The following is a 13511-nucleotide window of genomic DNA, read 5'->3' as shown; positions in this document are numbered from 1 at the left end:
ATGGCTCCTCCTGTGGGGTATATTGAGCCCACCTTGGTGTTTGCTCATGGACTGGTGCTTGAAGTGACCACGGTGGTAGGGTATCAACAACTTGGTATCCCCCTTGTCAAAGATGATCTAACTATTAACACAATTAAGTGCCCACCTGCCAATAGCAGAGACCAACTTTGAGCCTGTTATATGACAGTATTCATCAGGGAAACCAGCATGTGTGGTCTTGTAAATGCTTGCTCTGAATTACAAAGAAGGACAAAAGAGGTAGCATATGGAGTGTGAATGGAAAAGCACAATTTCATTAGATAATGGGAATATTCCATTTCTCCACTGTTACTGAAGCTGTTTTGTTAGGTTCTCCTTATGAAAAGGATTGGGAGGAAAAGAAGGAAACTACTATGATGTGGCAATTTTGTTTGTGACTTTTCAGATCTGGTCTTGGAACCTCTTGATTTAGGCAAGTAGCCCTGGCTGATACAACCCTAGCTTTGGTGACAAGTGGGTTCCTTTTTCCCACATTATGTTTCACAGAAATGAGCTAATTCTCACATGGTGCCCACATGAGTCTTGGGTTTCTTCCTCTCGGAGGCCTCATTCTGCAGATGCTTTCGATACTGTTCTGAGAAAACTTGTGTGATTCCCTCCCAGCCCCTCGCATACCCCTAACCTTAGCCTGGAGATGCCCTAATCTCTGTTGTTCCTGGGTACTCTGTACTTGACCTTGTTATAGCACTTTTCACATGTGTTGGGGGGTTGGGGGTATCTATTCTGCAGTGCTGTTGTGAGATAATACATGTAAAGTACTCAAGTTTGGCCTTGAGTGGCTGTTTTTGTTATTGTGCACACGTGCCATGTGTGTGTGTGTGTGTGTGTGTGTGTGTGTGTGTGTGTGTATGTTAGTTGCTCAGTTGTGTCCATTTCTTTGTGATCCCATGGACTGTAGTCTGGCAGGCTCCTCTGTCTGTGGAATTCTCCAGGTAAGAATACTGGAGTGGGTTGCTGTTCCCTTCTCCAGGGAATCTTCCCCACCCAGGGATTGATCCCAGGTCTCCCTCATTGCAGGCAGATTTTTTACCATCTGAGCCACCAGATTTTTGTTATTACTGTGATTGTTTGTCTACTTGTCAATCACCCCTGTTAAAAGCTCAGAGCTGAAGGGGCTGTGTCACTGTTCCCTAGCACAGTGCCGAGGGCATCGGTAGATAAGAAATTTGCCAGGAAAGGAAAACAAGTTGAATAAAATGAGTTAAAGAGCAGCAAAGGCAGGGCATGAGTATGCTCCTCCTAACCATTTAAATATACGTAAATAATAAGCGTATAATTCCTGATATTTTCAGTGAGAAAAATTCTTTATTTAAAATAGGCTAGATATTTTTACTAGATTAAATAAAATACTCTACAAATGAGAATTTTAAATCCAGTAAACCAAACCCAGTAATACCAGTCAGTGATTGTCGACCAGTCCCCGTTTAATAACGTTTGAATGAAATAACTTATAATTCTAAGAATATGTGCCTTTGCTTAAAGAAAAATTTCCAAAGTAGTGTCACATTTCCTGGATATAACAGTGTCATGCTAGCAGGAGAAATTCTGTAATGCCAAGATAGCTAAGAAACAGTGATTTTCAAATGCAGAGACCCTTTGACTTGCTCTGATGTTATTAATAGTATTTCTAAATCACAGAGACAGGCGGCACATTTCAATAAAAGAATGACAGCAAGAAGGGGACCTACACTATTTCTAGCCACTTGTATTTATTAATATGTGCTTAGCACTTTTAATGCCTTTGTTGCAGAGGGGTAATAAGTGTTTTCGCAAACAGATATGCTATGGGGACAAAGCTGGGGAGCTTGTGCATACAGAAAGTAGCCGATATCTCCAGACTCTCAGGGCTCTTGGAAATGCCACGCATCATGCTTGATCTGGGGCTGCTGGGCCTTGTTTCTTGGCATCAATGTGTGCTGAATGTCAGGGGTCGCTGTGGAGTCCACAGTTGTTTCTTCCTGGAGACCCAGAGTTGTGGTCTCATCAGCACCGTAGGTCTCATAAACCTCAGCTAATCCAGGGGTCATCAGTGGGTCGGCAGCTGCTGGGGTGACTCCCATAAGGAATCCCCTGCTGCGCCCTGCAGGGCCCCTTGCCAGGTTGGGAATATTGCCCTGAGGATTAGTAAGAAGCCCTTCGAGGGCACTAGGTGCTAGCTCTGAAAGGAGAGCTGGGCTTTCCGGATCAGCAAGGTGGGCCTCTGGCACAGGGGAGTCTTGTGCACCTCCTTCTCCCTTCTCCGGGCCTTTGGTTGCAGCGACTGGGGAGTCAAACTCCAAAGTAAAGTCCCCACCCATGTCTGGGTTGTGGGGCATCCCTCCAAGGCTGGGCCTCATGCCTCCAAATCCTGGGAATATGGCTCCATAGGCCAGGGGGCCTCCTCTTCCTCCCTGGAAAAAACCATTTACCAAAGACACTATTGTCACATACTGTTAACTGTACCATGCAGTTTCACCTGGTCAAATTCACTGAGAAGTCACAAAAAAACTGATAGGGAACAGGGAATTGGCTGACAGCTTTGCATAAGCACATTTCTCACTAAATTGACTTCTGCAGTTTTCTGACTGGGGCGCTCACTTCTTTGAAAGGGAGATGAAGACCCTTTGAATGTTTGCTGAAAGGGAAGAAGAAGAGAAGCAGGGAAGTAGGGAAGAACCACATCTACAGGCAAAAAGGTAGTTTGAATTTAGTTTTAGGAAGACAATAAGCAGCTGAAATGGGCAATACCATTGTAAAACAAACATAAATCTGATCCATCCCTAAATTGGTTGAGCAGGTTTTGGAGGACCTTGTCAATATCATTTCTTAGTATCTCTCAAATTAATGAATCCCTATGTAATATTTTTTCTTTTAAAATTTTTTCTTCCATCCTTCCTTTTGTTCTTCTTCCCCTCCTTCCTTCCTTCCTCTGGAGAAATGGTAACATTTTCTTACTGTGGACAGTTAAAATTCTAGAACTGACCATGTTTCCTTTTTTTCCTTTGCTGCAAAACATTTCAGAACCAAAATGTTGGGCTACTTACAATGGTTGTGCATGGCCTTGTAACTTACATATCTGTATTCTCATTCTGACTCATTTAAAAATTCTATCTTCAGTTTTTTTGTTATATTTATTGTCTTTTTTATAAGCTACAGGAAAATCTTTTAAGATTGAGGCAGAATATAAATAAATTAATTGAAATTATAAAATGAAAATTGACACTTGAATTTTCAACCTGTTTTGTAGAGTCAGTTATGTATGTTGTGTTATGTAGAGTCATTACTTTCCCTCTTACCTTCTCCTGGCTCTTCACTCTCAAATTTTCACATCATCTCCTCCAGAGATGGTACTGTGAACCCATGGGCTGCAACCCTTATCACATAATTTTCACATTATTTGCTCTGGTATCTATTTTTCCCACTGATTAGTCTGTAAACTCCTTGAGATCAGAAACCTTATTTTATTTAACTTATCTCCAGAGGATCTTTTTACGTGTCTCATTCACAGAAGCCATTCAATAATTTGAGATTCGAATTTTCTTTTAGTGATAGCATGCTTATGTGTATTTATTAATTTGATATGATATGTATTTATTAATTTGATATGATTTGATAAAGATTTGTTATGTTAGTATGGTTTTGTGTTCTAACAGATGTAACATAGAAATTTCTGAGAGGAAAAAGTCCAATTGTGAGTCTGTTGGTCTCAAATTTTAAAGTTGTAATATGCATGGATAATGATAACAGTAAGAATATACTTGACTTAAGTCATTAATGTACTTGGAATTTTACAATAATCAAATTTTAAATTTGGTTAATTTTTTTCTTTCTGATCTCTCAATTTTGAGGTCTAAATGGTTTGTTATTTTGTTGAGTTTGTTGTTTTGAGGGGTTAAATGGTCTGAGAAGTAAGGGGAACTTCATGAACCGTGTGTTTCTTTTTTGGTTTGAAGCATTTGCTGTTGAGTAATGATGGCTTTTCAAGAGATGTTGCTCCTGTGCTCCTGTGCATTCAAGAAATGGGGCAAAATCCTATGTGCAAAAATGCTCATCACTCAGAAACAGTTATATGGGAAATGTGATGATTCTTTGCATGCTGCTTCAGAATCCAGCTTTTGGTTTTGGAGTGAGTCCCATGTTGTATATTCAGCTACACTCATGGCCAATGCCTCTTGCAGCCAGTCATCTGTGACTGTTCTCCCTTGGCCACTGTTTTAAGAAGAGTTTGAAGACATTACTCACCCCCATTTCTTCTGAGCTCATGATGCCAAGTCTGGCAGGAGCGTTCTGTTCAAAAAGAAATGCTGAATCATATTATGAACCAGCTGACTCCTATTATCTTTGTAGATACTCAAGAAAAAAGTCAATTGGTCTTTCCTTAAACCTTAATATTAATGCTGTGTCCAGAGGTGGAGTAAAGTGGAGAGATGAATCATTATTGACTAAATGTAGTCAATTTGGATAATTCTGATAGAAAATTTATTTACCTTTTCTTTAATGCCATTGTGTATGTGTGTGTTTGTATGCCTGGCCAGAATATCCAAATAGGAAGTGTGCCTCCTTGCCATTTCGGTTGCTAACTTCGGCAGTCAGAAAATATGGGATCTATTGTTGGAGACCTGGATTTTATAATATTACCTCCTAAGGTAACATTTAATTAAAATAGGATAAAGACTTACCAGTTGATTTGCTCCATAGGTCACGTAAAATATTCCTGGGTAAAGCTAAATATAATAATAAATACAATAATCATCACATAATGCATTCCCAAGAGAAAAGTTTTTAAATAAATTACAAACAGAGAAGTGGTATTAAAAAAACTTACCGGAGATGGTTTATTTTGTGGCATTGGTCCCCGAGATATCAAATGGGCTATTGGAAACATCTTTAAATGGTAGAAAGAAAATAAGCAATTCATATTTGCTATAAAACAATTAGCCTCTCATTACAGACATTTCTAAGAGTTATATGAAATACATTTTCAGATGAATTACTATGATAAATATTGTGTTTAATATTTAAGAAAACAAAGCAACCCATTATACTTCATATTTATGAATAAATGGGACAATTAAAATTTTTTACTCTTCTTCCTTAAAGTATGCAGATGTATTTCTCAAGAAAGTATCTTATTGAGATTTGTACTTACTGGTGGATCTTGTGGATCAGCAAAATCCATTCCTGGTAGCTGCGTTACAGATAAATATTAAAATTACTGAGCAATCAGAATAGACAAAATGAACTTAAAGGGTTCTGATCCTTTTTATGATTACATAAATAATCTAAAATGAATTTCCATGTTTTTAGTTTCATTTCAACTTGGAGGATACAACCTACACGATGACAACTGCCCCTTACTGACACGACTCAAGTGCACAGCAGGGGGATGTGTCCTGTCTGTCATGAATTTGCTTGGTCTTGCAGCATAGAAAGTAATGAATTTTGGGACCAGAGCCTGCCAGGTTGGTTTGAATCCTGGCCCTGTCACTTAATTTTTGTGTGCTACTGGGAACATTTTATAACCTCTCAGTATCTGGGGTTTTTTTTTTCCTCTTTAAAAAAGGATGATTATATCTGTCTTTATAGGATGGGAGTCAGGATAATGATATTGGAGAATGTTAACTGCCTCAACATACCAGTTACATAGTAACTTCCTTTTCTGTCCATTGCTCTTTTCTCTATTTTATCACACGGTACTTTCGCTTGATTGTCTTCTCTACCACCAGATAGGAGTATCTCACCCCACGAGACAGGAAAGCCTGGTGTGCCACAGTTCATGGGGTCGCAAAGAGTCGGACATGACTGAACGACTAAACTACAAACAACAGCTACCAGACAGAGAAATAGTAATGCACAACACTGCTTGCTGAGAGATCAGTCACGCTTCTCAGTCTTCTAGCACTGAAAAAGAGCTTGATCATAGGAAGCCTGGACTTCTCTGGACTATCCATCCTATTTTCAGTGAAAACTTTCACTTTTGCAACTAAGAGACCAGTTTTATAGGAACAGGATCTTTTAGAATCCATACCCCCATCTCAGATGGCAGAGGGCAGGAATGGATATCTGTGTTCTACTCCCAAATATGTCAATTGCTCGGACACACATTTGTATTTTCATGCATTATACCTAAAGCTCTGATTATTTAAATGTGCTCTGCAAATCGGAGAAAGATTTTCTCCGATTATCTTTCACCAAGTTAATGGATGATCCTGACAGGATTCAGAGAAAGGAGTTACCTCGGTCGTTGGTGGCTTTTCTGATGGCGCCACCTGCTGTTCAACCATCGGCCCCTCTGCTTGCTGCAAGGGCGGATGTCCCTGGTAAATCGGAGGCTGAGGTACGCCCTTCTGGACTGCGTTCTGGATGGAGGTGACAACGGAGGGCTGGAGGAAAGGTTTCTGTCCTGGCTGTTGAGGCTGCAGGGATGGCTGCGATGGGAGAGGTGGGGGATGCACAGGCAAAGAATATTCATACTGCAGAGAAATTTGAAAGGAGCGTCAGGAAGCGATGGCTCACTGAACTGTGGGGTCTAGAATTTCTAAAGCGAAAGGTCTTGGGGAACTTTGTACTTGCAAGAGTCTATGGGACTTGCCGTGAAGTTGTTACATAGAAAGTGTTTGCTTAAAGGCAATGTTATTTGGGTAAGATTGGTAGGTGTCTACCTCGCCTGCTTCCATTGGAACTGACTACCACGGCTCATCCTGCAACTGCCTCTGTGTATTTCTGTGTTACCATCTTCTCAGTGGATTACAATGATTTATGTCATGTCTTTATCCCTTATTCAACTAACACAGAATACTCTGTCTTATTTATCTTCATAGCCCCAGGACTTAATTAGCTTCTAAGTTCCTGGCACATGATAGATGATAAATGTTTTTGGAAAGAGAAAGGGTAACCAAATAAAATACCAGTTGAATTCTGGCATCATGAATTCAATTTGGAAATAATCATGTGGAGAAAGAATCACCCTTAACAGAATTTACTGTCCCACTAAATGTAGCTTGGTCAGTGATGCTGTTTGTGGTGGAAAATCAGCTGAAATCAAAGCTTCCTGTTCAAGCAACCATGCTTGGTTGCTCCTCTTTGAAATGACCTGTTGTGAATAGCTCCCTATGATTTTTAAATTGGTTGCAACCACTTCAAAGTGGTTTAAAAGTTTCACCACAGTGTGAACTCTGATTTACCTCTTCAAGCATTTCCCATCTTGAAACTCCTGGGCTTTCATTAGTACTTATACTTCATTCATTGCTCACAACTCAGCAGCTTGTAATGTGTTGTTTTGTCTTTTCCCCTAATCTGATGTGAAATTTCATAAACTTTAGAGCCATTCTTAAATGACTTCTCTTTCACTCCCAATCTATGGAGTGAAAGTCCATCTATCATTTGGTTTATGTATTTATTAGGCACCAAATAAATAATAATTAACTGATTAATATATTTATTAATTGCTATAGGGTTCATGGTGTTTTAACTATGACTTTGGCTTCATTTTAAATGTGGCTTTTAGTATTTAGGGAATCTTAACTAAATTTAGATTTTTCCAGGATATAGCCTGCTTTCATTTTGAGTCTAGTTTATTTATTTTTACTGTTCATATCTGTAACATGGTCTCTATTATTTTGGAAGACATATCTTCCTATTTGAAATAGCTATACAAAATGGGTTGAAATTCTGGACCATTTCATTTTAAATTTTCCTAAGTGCTAAAAACAGTTATAGATTTTGATTTATTTTGTTTTCTTTTTATTGTTCGTTACTGTTACCTGTCTGTGGTTAGTATAGGACAACTTAGAGAAAGCAAGCAGAAGAATATTTTAAAGCTTGAAGTTTCAGACACATTGATGCAACTAACTTACCTGTTGAGTTTCATGTTCCCTTGGTCTCATCCATGGGAAGGAGGAATGTGGTGGGAGAAGACCATTCATCCACAAAGAATTAAATGATTTCCCAAAGCCAAATCTTGAATACTAAAGACATGGAGGAAAAAAAATGTGTGATTATATTTCAGTGTTGTCTTGGTTTTCATTTTCTAAAAAAAATCACAGAAAGTGCAGAAATAGCAAAAGTAAAAGTGATATTCATTAATGTGGATAGGTAAGTCTTCCAATAGATTTACTTTCCATTCTGAGCCTGTCTGCAATATTTCTATAAACTTGTTGGAGATTTTGCTTTTTTAAAAGCATTCATATTTTGGACTGTATAATAAAATTGATAATACAAAAGAGAATTTTTTTTGTACTAAAGAAAATTCAACATTATTTTTATTTTTCCCTACTATCCCATCCTAGGTCCTTATTTTGTTTTAGGTTGTTTCAGTTACTCTTTGTTCTTTTGGTTGTTAGGATATTGTTTATTCACAAGCAAACTTTATGAATTACAATGCTGCTACTAATATCACTACCACAAATAACATGAATATTTGCAATAAGAAATATTTGAAAATACATTTACCTGAGAAAGCATGTTTAATCCCTGCAGACTTCCCAACTGTCTCATTGTCTATCAAGAAAAAGAAAACTCAGTTAGTGTTTGCCACATATGTTCCTTTTGTGTATGACACAACTGATTTTTCAACATATCATAATATTAAGACAAAGTTTGGGCTGGGTCAATTAGAATAAGATAGGAGACACAAATCATCACTAAAAAGTGGAAATGTTAAATATGATTCTGCCATTGTGGTTATTATTGCTATTAAAATAGTGAGCTTACTTTTTATCATTAATTAAAAGAGAGATAATATCATTTAAGTGGGTAAATGTTTCAACATGGGAAACATGGGAAAATAGCCCATTCAACTGAAATATCAATGTCACCATGAAGACCTTGTCTCATTGACTCTTCTCCTCCCATTTAATTTACTTTGCCTTTTACAAATCCAGCCCAAAGAGAAATTTGAAAACACACACACACATACACATAGGCAAACAAACTATAGCAAATCAAAACAAAACAACCCTACCTCTTTCCCAAGTTAAAAAAAAAAGCCCTCAAAATAATAAAAATAAAAAATACTGGGGAAAATGGTAAGTATCTAGATAGATGGTCAAGAATGCTGCCAATTCTACAGAAAGTCAATTTCATTTTTTCCTGGGGAGAGGTTTAGAAGGCTTTGAGTTGAGGTTAAGCTAGAAAGTAAGAAAAAAGTAACTCAATGAAACTATCTTCCATGTGAAAATAACTAGCATATACAAGTATCGATTACCCTCAGACTGTCATGATATAAATAAATTTCATAAGACCTTGTGAAAAATTTGTAATCTCATAAACATTTTTCTATTCTTAACTGTGTATATTTTCTACTGATACCTGAAACATTTCTATTTTGCTGGGATTTTCTAAACAGAGTATATATTAGTTATAAGAACTACAATAAGACAAACAAGAGTCTATGCAGGAGGTAGCATCTTACAGTGTTAATGCTGTTTACAGTTCTCATATACAATTAAAGTTTGTAAGATAAACTTTCCTCATGGGAACTTTATCATACACTGTAATGAGAAGGAACTAAGTATAAACCATTTGTGAATTCAGAACAATGTGTTTTAATTAATGTATTAAGTATTAAATTGGGAGGGATTGGGGGCAGGAGGAGAAGGGGACGACAATGAGACTGCTGGACGGCATCACCAACTCCATGGACATGAGTTTGAGTGAACTCCGGGAGTTGGTGATGGACAGGGAGGCCTGGCGTGCTGTGATTCATGGGGTCGCAAAGAGTCGGACACGACTGAGCGACTGAAGTATTAAATATTAATATTGCTTTGATTTGCATACAGATGGTGTTCTAAGGACCAAAACACCTGAAAATTTAAAACTGCAGTAAAATTATAAGGTGAGGCTCTAATAAATGTCTTAAACTTCTCTAGAACTTCACAGGAGGACAACCACTGACTTCTGGCTCAGAAAACTGAGAAACAGCCCTTGTATTTCTCTCTTGTCAGAAACAAACCAATGTAGCGATTGTATATAAATACTCTGACAATACATACCTCAAGGCTCAAACTAGCCATGCCTGGTATCCCAGGTTGCTGAGGAAACGCCTAAATGGAAATAAGAATAATTGGTGTTCTCTTTCAAGAGAAACTCCGCCCCACCCCCTTTTTTTTAATGATGAGAAACTTCCTTACACACTGAAAATAGAAAAACAGACCAGTACACAGTTTTCCTTTGTGAGCAAGAATTTCAGGAACATTTTTCTGAGCATATGTTATCCACTTCTTTTTAACACAGGGAAAATCCCACCATCTGAGTCATGGTGCAGATTTCTCCAAATAATTCCGTTTTGCAAATGGATAGACGGAAAAGAGCTATAAATGTGTAGCAAATACTCCAAGAAAAGAAAAAGGTTAGCTGTGTAGGCAAAAAGAGTGATATGTGTGTGTGTCTGTGTGGTGAGCAAATTATTCAGAATTTTAGGGAATGTGAGAGTTGACCCTTCTTTCCTCCTATTGACCAGTATGAAAATAAGGTAACAGGAACATATTCAACTACAGGACAAAGAACACTTTGCTTCTATTTACCCAAGTCATGCATTAATGAACAATATTTACATGAAGGTAGATAGAGAATATCTTTCCCAGTGGGAAGTAAAGAGAACATCTGATTGGGCAGGCAGTCAGTTGACAATCCTAAGCAGTTGTCCTCTTTCTCAAAGTGAACCTGATTGACACAGTTGTGGACAATTATAGGTTCCAAGAGTGTCAGGGTGTTAGATTGGTGGTTGGTGGCTGAGGTGACCACATTGTCAGTATCATACAAAGGTCAGCTAAGGTGGCAGCTTCAGTTTTTCTTTCATTTAAAATTCACATTGAGCAATGGAATAAAAACTTTTTATCTGTAGAATGGATGTTTTCATCCTAGTAGTCAGTTTTCACTGCCACCTCTCCTTTCCAAAATATTTTAAGACACCCAAAGAACTTTTGTCTCAAGGAACTTAAATATTTAAAGTTCATTTGAAGCCACTTACAAGGTTCTCACTATAAGAGACCATGTCACATTTATCTTCATGTCTCCAGTTCCAGCATGTTGCTGGATTCATGGCAGGTGCTTAGTCAATATTTTCCAAATTCACACAGGAGCTGAATAAAGTCTTCATGTAAACTGAATCACATACTGTTGATGGGAGTAGTTCAGTGCTCAAAGGATGGTATTCATATTAAATCATCTCAGTATATGAGAGAAAGTGCCAGGTGCAGGACGGTAACACACAATTAGCCCCATTGCCATGTATGTTTTAATTTAAGAAACTTAAGCTTTCGGTCACACAGTATCTTCCTATAAAGCAAATCTGTTGGTAATTGCTAGCTTCAAATGGAATTTCTTAGCTCAGTTTTGTAACCATAGAAATTTGGCTAATATTATTATTTTAAAAATGAAGAAGAACATGTACCTTACTTTTTTGGAAAAATTTCTTCTTTCCATTCACTTTCATAATGATAGCAGGTAGTTGATAGTAAATCTATGCTGTGACATCATTGGAGACCACATACATCTTATAACTCTGAGTTGAATAATAGGATTTGTCTTTGGAATATTTAAAATATCTTTGTGAATAGGAAAATTACATATTTGGCTATTGCTTTTGGATGGTAAGGCTTTCCCCTGTGGCTCAGGGGTAAAGAGCCTGCGTGCAATGCAGGAGACCCAGGTTCCATTCCTAGATTGGAAAGATCCCCTGGAGAAGGGAATAGTAACCCACTCAAGTATTCTTTCCTGGAGAATTCCATGGACAGAGGAACCTTGCAGGCTATAGTCCATGGGGTTGCAAAGAATCAGATAGACTGAGAAACTAAAACTTTCACTTTTACTTTCTTTTTGGATGGTAAAGGCTGACATCTAGGCAGCTATAACTTTTGACTCAATAGGAAGATACCATGGGATTAATCCCAATGAGTCGCTTTGTGGACACTCAGCTAGGTTCTTCAGTGTTGTCTGGTGTCTGGTGATGTCTCTACTAGGGTACCTCCAGAGGACTGACTTACCGGCACGGCAGAACTCATTTTCAGGAGGCACAGGATCAGTATCATGTCCTTCATTTTGAAAAGTGGGATCTGAAACAGAGTTGGAGTGGAGAATCAAATCAGATGAATTTTTATCGCAGAATGGTTTAAAGACAATATTTCCATTAGCCAAATCTCTGCTTTTCTAAATGACTAGGTTCAAAAACAAAACAACTAAATATTGCTAACCAACTAATTTTAAGAAGAATTGATGAAGAATTTAAAAATTTCTAAGTGCTGTTTTTAACAAAGCTACCACCTAAATGAACATGTGGGAACACTTCCATGAATATTCTATAATTTCATTGCATAAAATATATTATGAATTAAAAAATTCCCTTCCACTATGTGAAATGTTCATCTATAAAGTTTGAGTCACAGAATTTTATACTTTGTTTCCTTCCAGAGTAAATTTTGAAATGCATTTTAAAATGTAATACAACCAACAGTCATTTCATAACAAACCTTTATGTGCGGGTATAAAGGGTATACCATTCTATGTTTAGCTTATCCAGGAAACCATGCCAAAAATTATCTTTTAAAAATAAAAATGAGCTAAATATTTTAATTTCCTTTGATATTAATGTAAAATATGTCTCTAAATAGAGTTTTCCTCTTTCTAAAATGAATTATCTCTCATTTATTCTGTGAACTCAAAAGGCACTTTATATTTACACGAACAGAAATCTGACTAGTCAAGAGATTTGATCAACTTTCTATACTTTTCCAAATTAGATACTGTCACTAATAATCACAAATAACAAAAAAGTCAAAAGATAAGTCTTTTCCCCTTAGCTGAAAGGGTATTAGGCATGTCTTCTTGGGAACATGCTAATAATGGTTCACCATAAGCTATTATTCAGCTCATGGTGACAAATGAAGATAAATCCTCTTTATCAAAGCTGCCTGGAGATAGGAGAAAAGAACTTACAGGAATCACATGGAAATCATAAAATCACATTTTACCTTCAATGCTGGCATGCACTGTGCTCTCAGGGCCTTGCGATGCCAACCAAGATAGTTCTAAGAAAAGAAGACTAAAAATTTTTTCTGGACTGTGCCTGGGACTCACTCTGTATCTCTCATTCAGGGAAGACTTGAAACCTTTATTTAAAGTGGCAATCCACCAATCAAAGTGAAGCTCAATGGGAGGAAAAAAAACATAACTGCTCTGCTCCTGCAATTAGCTCACACCCTTTTATTTCATGCAAGGACACTGGCCCAGTGGAGTCTCATTATTTTTAATTGTAACTCAACCCCTGTATTTATTCAGAGAACTCGATTGCAGGGGAGAGATTGAAGGAATAATGAACATAAACTCTGAAGACAATCATTTTGGTGAGCTGGGGGAAATATATGTAAAATAGACCATTATCTGTTTTGTGTAGGTTTTTAATCTTCAGGTAAAACTAGTGACCTAGCGCCAGTCTTCTCAAGAGTTTCACCTTCATATTTGTTGTGGTGAAAGTAAATCCTCTCCTTTCCCCTCAA

General features: G+C 37.5%; 1 protein-coding gene across 1 annotated transcript; it reads right to left on the bottom strand.

The window, feature by feature from the left end:
• Positions 1-1880: 1880 nt before the first annotated feature.
• Positions 1881-13001, bottom strand: AMBN (ameloblastin). The gene is made up of 11 exons (XM_088836091.1): positions 12987-13001; positions 12003-12071; positions 10011-10061; positions 8470-8517; positions 7875-7985; positions 6255-6491; positions 5168-5206; positions 4844-4903; positions 4698-4742; positions 4261-4305; positions 1881-2429 (listed from the first exon to the last, which is right to left on the bottom strand). The coding sequence occupies exons 1-11, from the start codon at positions 12999-13001 to the stop codon at positions 1881-1883; spliced, it is 1269 nt and encodes a 422-aa protein (XP_088692217.1).
• Positions 13002-13511: the final 510 nt, after the last annotated feature.

Source organism: Moschus berezovskii, chromosome 5 (assembly GCF_049115385.1).
Source record: "Moschus berezovskii isolate FMDL1 chromosome 5, NW_MosBer_1.0, whole genome shotgun sequence".
Classification (NCBI taxonomy): domain Eukaryota; kingdom Metazoa; phylum Chordata; class Mammalia; order Artiodactyla; family Moschidae; genus Moschus; species Moschus berezovskii.
Note: the sequence above shows the minus strand (reverse complement) of the source record. Positions and strands in the feature narration are given on the sequence as shown.